The following is a 16918-nucleotide window of genomic DNA, read 5'->3' as shown; positions in this document are numbered from 1 at the left end:
AAATGTGAGTACTTTGTCCTCCCTTGATTAATTTTTTAGATGTGCTACCTTTTGGGAGTTTATCCCTATTTTTGAAAGTTACTCTAAAGTAAAAACGCATAGTTGATGCACAACCTCTTTTTTTCTTATCTAGAGATTGAGACCTTTATTAACACCAGGGTGGAAATTGAAACCTTTATTAACATCAGGGTGGACGCTGAAACCTTCATTGACATCAGCCATAGATGCGGCTCAGGGTGTCAGCGGGTGAAGAACCGGGGCAGCTGGTTCCCCAGAATGACCCGTCGCTCCAGCCCCTCCTCTGAGATGCTGGCCAATCGGATGACGCCGCCGCTTGACCCGTCTCTCTCCATCGCCAGCGACAGCGCTGAGAGACAGACAGGAGATACTTGCTGAAGAAATCTTAAGTGTGCTAGCATCCAGTTCCCAGCATGCACTGGGGCAGTACCTGCAGCAGTGAGCTCCAGACACTGCTCTCTGCTCAGCCCCGGTTTGTAGTTGGAGTCCATAAAGCCGTAGATGTAGCTGCTGCCGCTGCCACCCACTGACACGGGCTGCCTCACCAGCATCCCACCAATGGGAACAGAGTATACCTGACACAGGTGACAGGACACAGGTGAGGGGAACATTTGTAGGCTGATACAGTCAGGGTGTACAGGAAGTCCTCAAGATACGAACATCCAACTAAAGAACATCACTAGATACAAACAACCACCGACTCCTGTAGTTCCCCCTCCTGCCACAACCCGTTACTCAATTATTAGAGTTGCAATGACATTACTTTAGTATTTAGAACAGTATTGACATTTTGTTTTTAGATTAGTAATGACATTTAAATGACCCCAAATGGAGATTAGAGATTGACATTTATCAAAGGGACAGTAAAATCAAAATGAAACAGGTCTGTATTTGAAATACAGTGGGTATGGAAAGTATTCTGACCCCTTTAAATTTCTCACTCTTTGTTTCATTGCAGCCATTTGCTAAAATCAAAAAAGTTCATTTTCTCATTAATGTACACTCAGCACCCCATCTTGATAGAAAAAAACCGAAATGTAGAAATTTTTGCAAAAAAGAAAAACTGAAATATCACATGGTCATAAGTATTCAGACCCTTTGCTCAGTATTGAGTAGAAGCACCCTTTTGATCCAGCACAGCCATGAGTCTTCTTGGGAATGATGCAACAGTTTTTCACACCTGGATTTGGGGATCCTCTGCCATTCTTCCTTGCAGATCCTCTCCAGTTCCATCAGGTTGGATGGTGAATGTTGGTGGACAGCCATTTTCAGGTCTCTCCAGAGATGCTCAATTGGGTTTAGGTCAGGGCTCTGGCTGGGCCGGTCAAGAATGGTCACAGAGTTGTTCCGAAGCCACTCCTTTGTTATTTTAGCTGTGTGCTTCGGGTCATTCTCTTGTTGGAAGGTGAACCTTCGGCCCGGTCTGAGGTCCTGAGCACTCCGGAAGAGGTTTTCTTCCAGGATATCTCTGTACTTTGCTGCATTCATCTTTCCTTCAATTGCAACCAGTCGTCCTGTCCCTGCAGCTGAAAAACACCCCCATAGCATGATGCTGCCACCACCATGTTTCACTGCTGGGATTCTATTGGGCAGGTGATGAGCAGTGCCAGCTTTTCTCCACACATACCGCTTAGAATGCCAAAAAGTTCAATCTTTGTCTCATCAGACCAGAGAATCTTGTTTATCATAGTCTGGGAGTCCTTCAGGTGTTTTTTGGCAAACTCTATACGGGCTTTCATGTGTCTTGCACTGAGGAGAGGCTTCCGTAGGCCACTCTACCCTAAGGCCCTGACTGGTAGAGGGCTGCAGTGATAGTTGACTTTGTGGAACTTTCTCCTATCTCCCTACTGCATCTCTGGAGCTCAGCCACAGTGATCTTTGGGTTCTTCTTTATCTCTCTCACCAAAGCTCTTCTCCCACGATTGCTCAGTTTGGCTGGACGGCCAGGTCTAGGAAGAGTTCTGGTCGTCCCAAACGTCTTCCATTTGAGGACTATGGAGGCCACTGTGCTCTTAGGAACCTTGAGTGCTGCAGCAATTCTTTTGTAACCTTGACTGGATCTGCGCCTTGCCACAATTCTGTCTCTGAGCTCCTTGGGCAGTTCCTTCGACCTCATGATTTTCACTTGCTTTGACATGCATTGTGAGCTGTAAGGTCTTATATAGACAGTTGTGTGCCTTTCCTAATCAAGTCCAAACAGTTTAATTAAACACAGCTGGACTGCAATGACAGAGTAGAACCATCTCAAGGAGGACCAGAAGAAATGGACAGCATGTGAGTTAAATATGAGTGTCACAGCAAAGGGTCTGAATACTTATGACCATGCGATATTTCAGTTTTTCCTTTTAAATAAATTTGCGAAAATTTATACATTTCTATTTTTTTCTGTAAAGATGGGGTGCTGAGTGTACATTAAATGAGAAATAAAATGCACTTTTTTGATTTTAGCAAATGGCTGCAAAACAAAGAGTGAGAAATTTAAAGGGGTCTGAATACTCTCCGTACCCACTGTACATAATTAAACAAAAGGCTTGGTGGCATTTTTATTTTCTTATGAGTAATGAGGACTTAGAAAAACAAAATTTATCAAAAGTTATGGAGCGTGCCATGACAGCGGAAGTTACGCAATTGTAGATAATCCACATCAGCGCCGCTATATAAATATACAGCAAGCGACAACGTAACTAGCCGACAGTATCACATTTATTTATCAGGATATCATCTAAAATCATGTCATCATCATCAGATACTGAGGACGAGTCCCACATGGGGGTGTAATTATTCCGTATAATTATTACCCAATGTATGCGGAGGATGAGAGTTTTTAGATAGATAGATAGATAGATATACTTTATTAATCCCGAAGGAAATTGCATTGCCGACATCTAGTGACTCATCCCAGGTGGCTTCATCTGAATCAGATTCTGATAGAGATATCCAACTAGTTATAATGTCCCGTTTTGGTTTACTGTGTATATGTAAAAGTTGATCGCGCTACCGATGCTAATGCGCTAGCCCGTCAAAGAGATTTTCCATATTATGTTAGCATTGAGCTAACCGCCATTCGTTACTGTTGGACTGAATAGAATTAATAACAACTCTAGTTTATATTAATGTGTCTTGTATTTACGAATGTATAAAGATCAGGGCATGACATGCTGTTTTTGTATGTTTTATTTCAGTGTCACAGATCTTCTCAGTAAAATGACCTGTATCACTTTTGATATTGTTTACGTGAGTGCCATATTCGCGTGATAATCTGTTCAAAAAAACATTTAAACAATATCTCGAGTAGCTCCAGACATGAATTAATTATCCATTTAACCTTTGGAATTTAGAATAATATGGGTTGTCCGAAAATGATCTTACCTTCAAATCTCTTTGGAAATCATGTGGGTGCTCATGATAGATTCTCGGATCTTTGGTCATTTTTACCCTGTTTATCCTTGCTGTCCATTTCCTTCCAAGATTCCCCGAAGGTATTTTGAAGATAGGCTCCTATCTTTATGTCTAACTCCTGTGGTGTTGGAACAACCATTCACCTCACAGGGAATCATGGCTTTATCCGGTTTATGGCTCCGGTGATCGCACTGTGTTCTAATGGCTGCCCTGACTGATGAAGTGAAGTATGTCGCCAATGACGTATGATGCCCACGTGACCACTGGATGTGGAAGCTGCTACAGCGCAGATTGTAAGGTCCTCTGACCAGAGGGATGATGCTAGACTACCAAAAAATTTTCTTCTTCCATTTTTCATAATGATGAACAACATTAGAACATTATGATTTTTGTGTTTCTAAGCTACCCATTAAATGTCCTCCTTTGCAGGAAATTGGCCTTCAAATACAACTTTACCCCTCATAATTCTTCAATTTGGAATAACAGGTATATTTTGTCTAAGAGAAATCTTTATGTTTTGGCGACTGGTTGGAAAAAGATATCTGGTCTGTTGTACATTTAATGGATTCAGAAGGAAATCTTCTGAATGACACTGACTTTATTAATAAATATAACATTAATTGCACCAGACAACAATACTTGGAAATTACAAGAACAATCCCTGATGCAATGTCGAATATAATAAAAGGTATGCTATCATATGGTAAAGTACTTCCGTCTTTACCCTTACCTCTTATTAATGATTTAAACTTCACAGAAAAGAAATGTACAAACAAAATTAAAAGAGGTGCTGTCACAAACAAACTTTTTCCCCTCCTACTGAGGAATATTTTGCAACAGTTTTCAGAGGATCAGATTACAAAAATCAGAACAAGATGCCTTTCCCTTCCAGTTTCGCCCAAAGCTAAAGAAACTCATCTGAAGATAATAAATGATATTTACCCCTGTAATGAATTTAAGAGATTTAAGTTTGGAAAAAAATGACTGTACATTTTGTGAATCTCAAATTGAATCATTGGAACATCTTTTTTTTTTGAGTGTGAATATGTGAAAACCTTCTGGAGATCTTTTCAAAACTGAAATGATTCAAATTCACCTAATCTAAGTTATGATGTCATTAAATTTGGTGTTTTACTGGAGGATAGAAAAAGGGAAAATGTATATAATACCATAATTATTCTGGCCAAACAACATATACACAAGTGTTGTATTATGAAAATGAGACCGTTATTTTGTGTTTACATGAATGAACTAAAAACTTCAAAAAATCACTGAAGTATATTAAAACCAAACAAGCACTGAATGTAACAGACTATATAAATGCCTTAACTCAAGATTAAATCGACCTCTTATTTTTATTTTAACTGTATTTATTTTGTTATGTTTATGGGGGGTTTTTCTGGAGTTTTTTTTATTTTTTATTTTAAGGTTGGGATTAGTATCAATGTATCTTTCCTTTACGCCTTGTGTGATCTGTCCAATGTATGAAATGTTCCTTAGTCTGAAATGTGGGAAATGTTTGGGTTTTCTTGTCTTAAATAAATTTAGAAATAAAAAATAAAAATGCTTTCTAATGGCTGCCCTGACTGATGAAGAGACGTGTGTCGCCGATGACTTTTGACCCAACGTGACCACTGGACGCGGAAGCTGCTGCAGAGCAGCTTTTAAGGTTTCCTGACCACAGAGATGATGCCAAACATCTGACAAAAAATTTTTCTCCTACTTTTCATAATGATAAACAAAAATGTATGCCACTTAAAAATGAGTTTACTATACCTTTAAATAATAACTTAAGAACAATTCAGCTCTAGGAAACAGCTGAGTTTATAGATTGAGGACTACTTGTACTTTGATAAATAGTACTGGGTGTACTCTGATACCCCTGTACTGGTGTACTCTTGACACCCCATATGGGGATACTCTGATACTGGGGTACTAGTACTGCAGTACCTGTCCTCCCTTCCGACGATCCCATCCTGCCACCAGGATTCCAGCCGTTAGCTCCTCTCTGTAGCGATAGCAGCTGGCTTTGAACAGATTGGCTGCTGTCTCCACCAATGGGGGCTCATCCAACTCAATGCTGGGGTTGGGGTCACACACAGGAGAGGGTTACGAACAAATGCAGGAAATAACAACAACAATAATAACAAAAATAATAACATCAAGAATAATAACAAAACAACAACAACCACAACAACAGCAATAATAATAACCAGGCAGTCACAGACTGCAACATCCCGTGACACCCCTGAATTCATAATTTTACCCTGACCTACTATCATAGGTCAAATTTCAAAGCTAGTGCTCTGACCTACGGTCATTTGATCTACAGTCTTACACTGGCCTTCTCCCTTGTCTTTCTATCTTATCTGGTCCCTGAGTGTACAAAAGTTGAAATTTAACCTTGACCTAGTTTTCTCAAGGTCAAGGTCATCATCTCATTTTCATCCCCTTTGCCGCCCGAGTAATGTGCCTTTAGTTTCATCTTTCTATCTGCAACGATTGCGAAGATATTTGGTGGACATACGACATACGGACGTACAAACGGACGAACACTGACAGTTACATTAAATCACCGCTTTAAAGCGGGATGTAATAACACTAACAGGAACCAAGGCAGTCACAGACTGCAACATCCCGTGACTTACCCTGACCTACTTTCAGGGTAGGTCAAAGCTATGAACTACCTTTGACCATAGATCAAAGCTAGTGCATATGTAGATCACAGCACTAGCTTTGATCGAAAGCCTTACTCACACTGGCCTTCTTTGTCCTTCCATCTTATCCGGTTCCTAAGTGTACAAAAGTTGATATTTGACCGTGACCTTCTTTACTCAAGGTCATCTCATTTTCATCCCCTTTGCCTCCCGAGTAATGCGCTTTTTGTTTCATCTTTCTATCTGCAACGGTTGCGAAGATATTTGGTGAACAAACGAATGAACAAATGGACGGACGAACGAATGAACTAACGGACAAATACACAAACACTGACAATTACGTCACTGCTTTGAAGCGGAATGTAATAAAACAACCACAATAACAACAACAGCAATAATAAGAATATTGAGAAGAATAAAAATAATAATACATTAATTTATTTTCTGAAGCCAAAGAAAATGTTGCCAATATTGTGTAGGAGTCAGGACAAACCAGGTAGAGGTATGTGTAAGACTCAGGACATAACAGGCGTAGCTGTGTGACAGCGCCAGTAGGAGAACCCCTTACCTGTGGAACCCCAGCTGGTAAGTGACCACATCGGCGATGGCCTGAGTGTCAGCAGCCGATCCAGACCTGCAACAAACCAGAACTTCACACAGTCCAGGTTCCTCTAGAGCCACCAAAGGACCTGCTCAAACTCTTTTTAGATGTTCTGCTTGTTAAAACTTGTCTCTGAAGCTCTCGATCAGGGGTGTCAAACTCATTTTCCCAGAGGGCCACATCGGCGTAACGGCTGTCCTCAAATGGCCAGATGTCACTTATAAGTATAACTAAATAATGTAACAGAAATTTAACTACTCCTTAATATTAAATAACTCTGAAGTTATTACTTATAAAAGTTACAAACATTACAGTTGTACAGACAAAATATGCTTGTTTTTTCCTTGTTATAACATAAATCCTTTTGTCAGGTTATGAAACACACAGAACTCCATCAATCAAGGATCAAACTATCCAAGTGAATTTAAAAAAATCACATCAAACACAAGTAAACTTTGTTTAAAACGTTTTTGTCAATGTTGAAATAGACTTAACTGCATTCTGGGAAATTTTGGTTTTGGTCAAAGCACACTCTTGACCTATTTATTTTTAGGCACTGACCTTTCATGCTCTCACGGGCCACATAAAATGATGTGGGGGACCACATTTGGCCCCCGGGCCTCCAGTTTGACACATCTACTCTAGATGGATCCTGACTGGAGAACCACCAGGTCCACACCGTTTGTCCAACCACAGGTCCAGCTTCAGGAACCGGGTCCCAGGTTCCCTAACGGTTCCTGACTGGATCTGGTTCCTGCAACTGGAGTGGGTCCCTGGATCCACTGACACGGGTTCTATTGTCCTACAGGTTCCACTGATACGTCCCTGAGTTACAATAGAAACAAAGAGCAGCAACTGACCTGCAGCAGAATATCCTGTCATGGATTGGAGTCAGTTTGTCTGTGACTCTGTTGGCGATGTAGGCTCTGAGAGACAGACAGGTGGACAGGCAGACACAGGGAGAGACAGACAGACAGGTGAGTCGTCTGAACCGCACACCGGAACCTAGCCGGTCTCGCTGCCCCCTACCCGGTGGTGGTCCTGGAGTCGGCTCCGATCACCACTCCTCCGTCGTACTCCACCGCCATGATGGTGGTCTGGGGACAAACACAACCGTCAGAGGCTTCGGTCGGACCGGGTCCGTTCAGACAAACTGCACATCAGAGGACCCGCTCTGAATGGCTTCTGCCACGGCATGCTAGCGTCAGCCGCTAGTCGCAGCAGAACTGCTGTCTCATTCAGCCGCTGTTGACTCTTTAAAAGCCGCCCACAGAACTAGATCCGGGACTGCTCCGCTCCGGTGCCGTCCCTACACACACACACACACACACACACACACTCACCCCGGTGCTGACTTCCTGGTCGGTCCAGTCCGGAACCAGGTCGCTGTTGGCACAAACGTTCAGTCCGAGGTTCGGCATCAGTGCTGTGGCCGCCATCTTCCTTCTGTTTGAGTCCGTGGCTCGTGACTTCCGGTACGTGGGGGCGCTCGTGACGCAGTTCAAAATAAAAGGAGCTCCACTGACGTTAAACGTTTATCTGGAAAAATACTTTTTATTTAAATTGTTTGGGAAAAAAATACTAGACTAGACTTGTCATGAAAATGCCAGGCAGGATTTCTCACGAGGACTTTGTTTGTTGAACTCAAGCGCACACATATGACATGCTTTCTGTCCTGGCATCTTCACGAACTCCCTCATTCCGAGCCTCCCCTTCACGTAATGACGTCACCTATTCAAATGCGTCAGATAAATGATAACGAATATTGCCTCGCATCACATCTCCCCCCTTAGTTAAAGTAAAACATTACTATAAAACAATCCCTTCTTTACAACTAAAATTTACAGCCAAGGATACGTTCAAATAAAGCTGTAACAAAGCAGAACATCAATGGCTGGTTATTATTTCGAATCTTCGTTACAGTAATTCTTACTTTTCTGTACTGTAGACCAGTGGTCCCCAACCCCCGGGCCGCGGACCGGTACCGGTCCGTGGGTCATTTGGTACCAGGACGCTCAGAAAGAAGAACTTATTTACATTACTTCCGTTTTATTTATTTCGGAGTCTGAAAGACGTTAAATTTGAAAAGTGACGTCTGTGTGGAATGAAGCGCTGACAAATTCATGCATCTGTCCCGCTTGACGGGTCTCGGTCATGTGACAGGTTATCAACACACACAATGAAGCGCCCATAAGCGCACCAGTGTTCTGGAATAAAGTCAAGGCAGATTATCCTGAGATCGCCCAAAAAGTATCGAAAACCCTGTTTCCATTTCCAACCTCCTGTCTTTGTGAAGCGATTTTCTGCTGTGACCGAAAACCAAACCCAACTGCGGAGTAGACCAGACATATGGTACACACTTCAGGTGTCATTGTCTCCCGTTATTCCTAGATCAGCGGTCCTCATCCACTAATTATTATCATTAATCATTATTGTAATTACTATTATTTGATTGACTTGTTCACCTTTCTATTGGAAATGATCAATATTTCTCCTGCGTTGAATGCACTGATTGTAAGTCGCGAAATTTCAAAATAAACCTCATCAGTGCAGTCACTTCAATCGAGTTTTTAATGTAATTATTTCTTCTAATTATTTCGTTTACAGAGACGAAATAGAGATGTTGATTATCAATTATCAATTTATGAAAAAAGGTTTATTGTCTGTTGATGTCTACGTTTTACATAAAACCACTGCGGACTACAGCTGTCCTGGCGTCGGGCGGCACGGTGGCGCAGTGAGTTGCGCTGCACAACACGGTGGACGCGGGTTCGAGTCTCGCTCTGTGCGGAGTTCGAACGCTCTCCCCGTGTCTGCGTGGGTTCTCTCCGGGTTCTCCGGCTTCCTCCCACCTCCAAAAGCATGCGCTTCAGGTTGATTGGCCGTTCCAAATTGCCCGTAGGAGTAGGATGTGTGTGAGAGTGGTTGTATGTCTTTGTGTGTGGCTCCGCGTTGCACTGGCGTCGTTCCGGAGTGTCCCCCGCCTCACGCCCTATGTCACTGGGATAGTGACCCGCTGTGGCGGATACAGCGGTGGTAATATGAAAATGACTGATGACTGTCCTGGCGTCATTAACGATTATCCAGCAAATGAAGACCGGTCCTTGGAAATATTGTCTTAGATGAAACCGGTCCGTGGCGCAAAAAAGGTTGGGGCCCGCTGCTGTAGACCATATGAACTCATCAACTCTTTTACTTTAACTCAAGTATCAGTACCTGTTTTGTATCATCAACAACATTACATTCTACATTTCCAATTTTACATTCTTGACACATTTTTTTTTCTTTTTCACAATCTTTTCTTCTAGTTCTTTCTTCTTTCTTCTATCTTTTCTTTTTTTTCATTTTCCTCTTGTTTTTTCCAAAGTATTTTTTTTCTTACCACCTACAGTTCAATTTAGACACGTAGTCCTTCAACCAGGTAGGAGGGTAAGTAACTCTCCCAGACGATCTGTTTAGGGCGGCAGGTGGTGGGCTTTGGACCGCAGTGGGACCAGGAGTGACAGGCCCCACCACAGGAAGGTGAGAAGTGCTCGGGTCACAAGAACTGGCATGTTTAGTTTAGTTAAGTTTAGTTTATTTGTTTAGCACATTTTCAGTACAAGTACAAAAACTGTGCAAGGTGGGAACGAAGCCTTATTAGGCTTGTACAGAGTTCCACACCTGCCTGTATTAAATTTAAGACATGCAGGCTAAACAATCAACTGAAGAAAACAACAAAAAATTGCGTATTCCAAAAATAAGAAGGCAGCAAAGACAAATCATGCACAATCAGTACAAAAAATGGATTAACAAATCTGTCAGAAGAACAAATGCAAAGATCAGGAAGACAGAAGGTATTTTTTAAGACAATTTTTGAAAACAAAGAAGGAGGATATTGATTGCAGTGTTGGGCTTAATTCACTTCAGAGCTTAGGACCTCTAAAAGTGATGTTGAATTGGTGTTTTGAAGTTCGGGTATATGGTAAAAGTACACTGTTGTTGCTGTATCTAGTTTGATATGTATGGACATGTGTAGTAGGGTGACTGGAAGTTCTTGATTCCTATATATAAATTTGTGTGTGAATAAGCGTGTTTGATAAATATTTATTTTGTCAATGGATAGTACCTGGTATTTGTTGAATAGGGGTGCCGAGGGTGCATATCTGTTAGAGTGGGAAATCATTCTAAGGTATTTTTTTTGTATGACACAGTTTTCTTAAGTATGTAGGATATGTAGCTGCCCAGACAATGTTGCAGTAATTGATGAATGGAAACAAAAAACTGTAATATAAAGTTAAGTGAGCTGTGGAGTGAATTAAGGGACAGACCTTCCTCAATATCCCGAGCATTTTTGCAGATCTTCTTGAGACAAGGTCAATATGATCAGACCATTTGAGACTGCTATCTATAATAACTCCTAAAAAATTTAGTACGGTGAACTAATTCTATTTCAGCATTATTAATAATTATTTTGGCTAAATCTATGGGGTAATGTTTGTTTGTATTACAGAAGATCATGAAATTACATTTTTTCACATTGAGGGTGAGTTTGTTCAAATGAAACCATCTTGCGATAGAAGATAATTCTTGATTGACGGTTTGAATTAAAATAATGAAATCTTTGTGTGAAGTTACAAGGTTGCTATCATCGCAAAAAATACTGGGAGGAGTTTGGTGCATGTCATGGCCATATCGTTAATATAAATTAAAAATAATAAAGGGCCCAGGATTGATCCTTGGGGAACACCATACGATATTGATAATTTCTTGGAGGAAAAACCAGCTAGATGGACATATTGTTCTCGATTTGTGAGATAGTTTCTGAACCATTTCAGGGCAATATCCTCCACTCCATATCTATTTAGTTTTGCGATCAATATGTCATGACTAACCGTATCAAATGCCTTACTCAGATCCAAGAACACTCCTAGGGCAAATGTTTTATTATCAAGAGCTGATGAGATATAATTAACAAGTTGTATAAGGGCGTGTTCAGTGGAATGTTTTTGGCGAAAACCATATTGGTGTTGATATAGAATATTGTTGATTGCTAGGTGATTTGATAATCTGGAATAGATTAGTTTTTCCAAGATTTTGGATAAGGATGGTAGAATAGATATTGGCCTGTAATTTCTGAATTCCTTGGAGTTGTCTGTCTTGAAAATGGGTATAACTTTTGCGATTTTTAAGTCCTGGGGGACATTTCCAGTTTTGAGAGACAGAGAGAGGATATGAGTGAGGGGTTTGATAATGTAGTCTAGTCTCTGGTGCTGTGGCCTGTTCCGATGACCCCGGCACTTCCTGGATGTGTCTCCGGTTCCGGCGAGTAAACGTTCCTTGGTCGGTTTGGACGTAGTAGGACCTGGGCCCAGGCGCCTGTGCGATGACTCTTGCTGGAGTCTTCCAGCCTTTCTCTCCATCCAACTTGATACTGACCTGTTGACCTGTCTGAAGTACAGGTAAGGGACGTGTTGAGTGCCGTTGGTTGTAGAAGAAACGATAGGCTTTTTTGGCTTGTCGATCCTTGTTCCTCACGGCCTCACGGTCCACAGGGCTCTGAGTCAGCTGTGCAGGTAGGACAGGAACTATTGTCCTGATATGTCGCCCGATGGCGAGTTTGGCTGGACTCTCACCTGTTGCAGAGATTGGAGTAGCCCTGTATCTCATAAGGGCTAACTGAGGGTCTGGCTGTCACAGGATGCGCTTTGCTGTGGCAACGCTCCGCTCTGCTGCCCCATTGGCTTGCGGATAATGGTGACTGGATGTCGTGTGTTTGAAGTTGTACTGTTCACAGAATGCTTTGAATTCAGCTGAAGTGAACTGGGTACCGTTATCTGATACCAGCTCCAGAGGAACACCCCACCTGACAAACATGCTTTTCAGGCGAGCAATCACTTTCTGGCTCGATGTTGTGGTCAGCTGGGCGATTTCAATGTAACTGGAGTAATAGTCCACCACTATGAGATACTGTTTACCATCCTGGTCACAGAGGTCAGCAGCAATCCTTTGCCACGGACCACCAGGCAGGGGCGTAGTCATCAGCGGCTCATGCCTCTGCGTAGGCTTGTTCTTCAGGCAAAATCCACAGGTTCTCACCTTTTCAGTGATGGCCTTGCCGATCCCTGGCCACCACACTGACATGCTGGCCCTGCTGCGACACTTGGTGAGCCCCTGATGGCCTGTGTGTAGCTGGGACAGCGTCTCTGCTTGCATTGAGCGAGGAATGACGATTCTGTCGTCATACAAGAGAAGTCCTTCGGCTACTGACAAGTGTGCCCTGGCAGCACTCTTTCTCGATTTGGGAATAGCGTCGCTCAGTCTCCGTCAACGTCCTGGAACAGAATGCCACAGGTCTGAGGCTGTCTCCCTGCTCCTGTAGCAGCGCAGCTCCCAGGCCGAAGCTGCTGGTATCGGCGCTAACCACGGTTGGTTTGTCGGCGTCGTAGAACGTCAGTGTGACATACACAAAAGTGTAGTCACATTTTTGTAATATTAGATAATTGTCTTGTACTTAGAATAGCCTTCATGTGGATTGAGAATAAATAGGGATCTATATTCTAGGAATACACCTATTCCACATTCCGCCACCAGGTGGCCGCTACGTTTCCAGAGACAGGTTAGCTAGGTGCCTACGTGACGTTCTTCTTCAGATGACCAAGGAAGAGAGAATAATGTACACCGAAACTGACTCTGTCTCGTGTTTTTCCCTGTTTATTCAGGTAGGTATAACGTTGGCACATGAAAAACGTTTATTATGAGCACTTTGTATTATAAAACAAAACTTGACTCAGTTTTATGCAAGAAATGACATTACTTTCTAGTAGTTTGATGTATGTAGCGGAATCTAGGGTTTTTTGCTAACTTTCTTGGCAGCAGCCATTACAGCCGTCCGCTACGTGACATGTATGTGGTTGTCACTGATATTATTTTTTTTGCTCCTTTAGTCTTGCAAGCTCCTGTTTTGTGTTTTGGATGTGTGATTTATTGTTTACATTGAAAGAGTACATTTCCGTTTTTTGTATATTGTTAATTCTCTCCAGTTTTGCCTTGAAGTGCATCCAGTTGTCTTTATACACTATATTATACTGATACAGTGTTAGCCTGTTAGCAGAATAGAAGGGATATTGTGTTTTGTTCATGATTATTTCTTGATTTACCTAGTCACATGATGATAGAAATGATTACATGATTCTATAAATACTTTAATAGTGATGTGATGATTAAAAACAATACAGTCATTAGGGATGTGACGGTACGAAAACAGAATGGACTAATTCTATGCAGTAAGTAACATGATTGGTAAAAATCAAACATACAGTATATGGATGCTGAGAAATCAAAACATATGGGAATATGGACGTGTATGCAAAGAAGATTGTATTGAATTGATGATGAAACTATGGAGAAAATATGTGTCACTGATATTTTGTGAACATGATTTATGACTGAAATGATTGAACCTCTTTAAAACAAAGAACAGTAAAGTGATTTAAGAAACATGATTGTTAATAAATTCAGATGACCAAGGAAGAGAGAACAACGAACACCGAAACTGACTCTGTCTCGTGTTTTTCCCTGTTTATTCAGGTCTACTTAGCAGAGCAGTTTAAAATATAATCTGTTTTACTAGCCACACCCCTGGGGCGTGTAACAGATTCTTGGGGGCTCGTCCGGGATCAGTTCCTCCCACCAACCTGGATCGGATCCAAAAATCCATACCAGTGACCCAGAGACTTGACAAAGGCAACATACTGATGAACCTGCAACACAGAGCTGGTGATGTGGCGTGCTGAATGTGTGGCGTGCTGAATGCAGGGCCGAAGAGAGCTGTGATTCGCTGCGAGAAGAGACTGTGAGAGACTTGGACTGAGCGACGAGTGGTGAGGAAAGGACTTTTATCATGGCAGACAGTGGGAGGAGAGACCTGGTCTGGGAGATCAGGAAAAACCTGCTTGCATTGTCACCTGATAAACTGTTCCAAATTGCCAAGGAGGTCGGCCCAGTTCCAGGTGAAGATCCGTCAACGCTTGACCGTGAAGACACAGAAGGGTGTTTCAATCACATCCAAGGGTTCATGTACAGTAAGCACTTGCTAGAATCTGAAGATACGGGTATGGTTGAATTACTTGATTTGAATGATGCTATTGTTAAGATCCTGCCATCTCGCAGCAATGTTACTTTACCTGTTGATTCAAGTGTAAATGAAGAGACACAGTCCACAGATGTAGCCATTCAGTCTCGTGGGTTAGCCCATTCAGACACCGTTAATATGCCTGCCACTAGTTCAGCTATTGTGACCTCTGACAATGTAGCACGTTCTCACTCAGGAAAAACCTGCTTGCATTGTCACCTGATAAACTGTTCCAAATTGCCAAGGAGGTCGGCCCAGTTCCAGGTGAACACTCAGTATCTCAGGTACTGCTACCACAGCTAGCACAGACAGTGGTATACCAGATGATGTTCAGAAAATGCTTGAAAGTTTTGAGGAATTGGGTAAGAAACTACATCAGTTCATGACCAGTCCTACAACTCAGCCTACCTCACGAACCACAACCGTACAACCTGCTTTACAGAACAATAACACAACACACATAGATGTGGCCATTTCACATTCCACACAGCACCCCACATCTGCACACTTTACACCCCAAAGCAATAACACACACAATTTGAACATGTCCACCTCACACCCTACTACACACACCACACCTGGACACACCCTCCTCCACAGAACCATGACACACCACACTGTGCCCATCAGACCTGCCCTACCTTCACCGTCATTCATCTGACATCAGCTACAACAGCATCTGTCGGCAGATGGAGGAAGGATTAAAGGGCAATTTTGGTAATGTTGAAGTGGTGAGAGGCGTGCTGCAGATCATTAAGCCTGGCAATTTCAAGGATATGCTCATGAATAAGGAAGATATGACTGTAGCAGAACTCAAGGGGTTTCTTCAGTCTCACTTGGGAGAAAAGAGCAGCACAGAACTCTTCCAAGAACTGATGTGTGCAAAGCAGAATGAGCACAAAACTCCCCAACAGTTCCTGTATCGTGTAATCAGCCTGAAGCAGAGAATCCTGTTCACATCGAGACAGGCTGAAACTGAGATTAAGTGCAGCCCAGAGACAGTTCAGGGAGTCTTCCTGCACACCGTATACCAGGGATTAGGCCACAAGCACAACGACATTCGCAGAGAGCTAAAGCCATTACTCTCTGACAGTACGGTGGCAGATGAGACCATCTTGAGGCATGTCTTGAAAATAACAAGCGATGAGAGTGAACGACAGCACAGATTGGGCTCAACCCCCCGTCAGAAGTACACAGCTGCACACAGTGCACAAGTCGACGCAGCACCTGTGAAAGAGTCCAATCCAAAGAAAGAGACTGCTGATCGCAGGAACAAGACAGACAGTGTACAGCAGCTCACAGAGAGGAAAGACTTGCTGACTAAGTTGGTTGACTCATTGGCTGAGACAGTACAGAAAGACCGTGCTTGCCGCTGTTCTTCTCCTAAACTCCAAGTGGCCAAAAAGGAAAGACAGTACGGCTGCCAAAAGTGTCTCGAAAGGGTTTACAGGACTGTAGACACTGCTTTTATTGTGGTGATGAGGGTCACAGAGCAGTGGGCTGCTTAAAGAAAACGAGGCGTCAGGGAAACGAGAACCGGTCACTGAGGGGGGACAAGCAGTGACCAGGACGCCCTCTACGTCCCATCCTGAAGATGTGCAACCACAGGATCACCACGGCGGTGGTGAAAATAGTCCTCAAAGACTGAATGCGGATGCAGTTACTGTGAACAAAGAACGCCGTCACAGAAAGGCAACTGCCCGGTCCCCAGTACATCCCTCACCCCCCAATGAACCAATTGCCAGACTGATAGGAAACGCGACTGATTGGGTTCAACGTGGTGGAAGAATTGATAAAGGGGAAACCAGACAGACTATTCCCAGTATTAACCCGGCTGCTCATGGGAGCTATGTCAATCCCCAATGACACTGCTGAGACCATAGTGCACTTTGTCCAGGCAAAGAAACCCGATGTGCATCAGGGACGTCTGAGGACAGGGCAGCAGGACAAAGTCATCCCCGCTGGCAGTGTCGCCTGGGTAAAGTGCAGACTCCCACCTAACCTTGACCCGTCTGATGCTCTGGTGTTATTTGAGCCTGATGAGAGTAATGTTCAGTTGCAGCAGCTTGATGTCGGCGAGGGTCTGCTGGAAATCCAAAATGAGAAGAGCCCATATGTAGCGGTTCCTGT

At 42.9% G+C, this 16918-nt stretch overlaps 1 protein-coding gene across 1 annotated transcript; it reads right to left on the bottom strand.

Annotated features, from left to right (window-relative positions):
• Nucleotides 1–160: 160 nt before the first annotated feature.
• Nucleotides 161–8350, bottom strand: psmb6 (proteasome 20S subunit beta 6). The gene is made up of 7 exons (XM_068308262.1): nucleotides 8019–8350; nucleotides 7705–7772; nucleotides 7536–7601; nucleotides 6643–6708; nucleotides 5368–5497; nucleotides 449–593; nucleotides 161–367 (listed from the first exon to the last, which is right to left on the bottom strand). The coding sequence occupies exons 1-7, from the start codon at nucleotides 8112–8114 to the stop codon at nucleotides 240–242; spliced, it is 699 nt and encodes a 232-aa protein (XP_068164363.1). The 5' UTR covers nucleotides 8115–8350; the 3' UTR covers nucleotides 161–239.
• Between the last annotated feature and the right edge of the window lie 8568 nt (nucleotides 8351–16918).

The sequence above is a fragment of the Antennarius striatus genome, chromosome 23 (genome assembly GCF_040054535.1).
Source record: "Antennarius striatus isolate MH-2024 chromosome 23, ASM4005453v1, whole genome shotgun sequence".
Lineage (NCBI taxonomy): Eukaryota > Metazoa > Chordata > Actinopteri > Lophiiformes > Antennariidae > Antennarius > Antennarius striatus.
This window is presented reverse-complemented; position numbering and strand designations above follow the sequence as displayed.

Bases quoted from the DNA above. Each gene is read 5' to 3' on its own strand.
- psmb6 (XM_068308262.1), bottom strand. From the start codon at position 8,114: ATGGCGGCCACAGCACTGATGCCGAACCTCGGACTGAACGTTTGTGCC. The intron at 6,709-7,535 runs GTCAGTTGCTGC...GGTTTGTTGCAG, and splicing joins GACAGGATATTCTGCTGCAG to GTCTGGATCGGCTGCTGACA. The intron at 5,498-6,642 runs GTAAGGGGTTCT...CCCCAACCCCAG, and splicing joins TACCAGCTGGGGTTCCACAG to CATTGAGTTGGATGAGCCCC.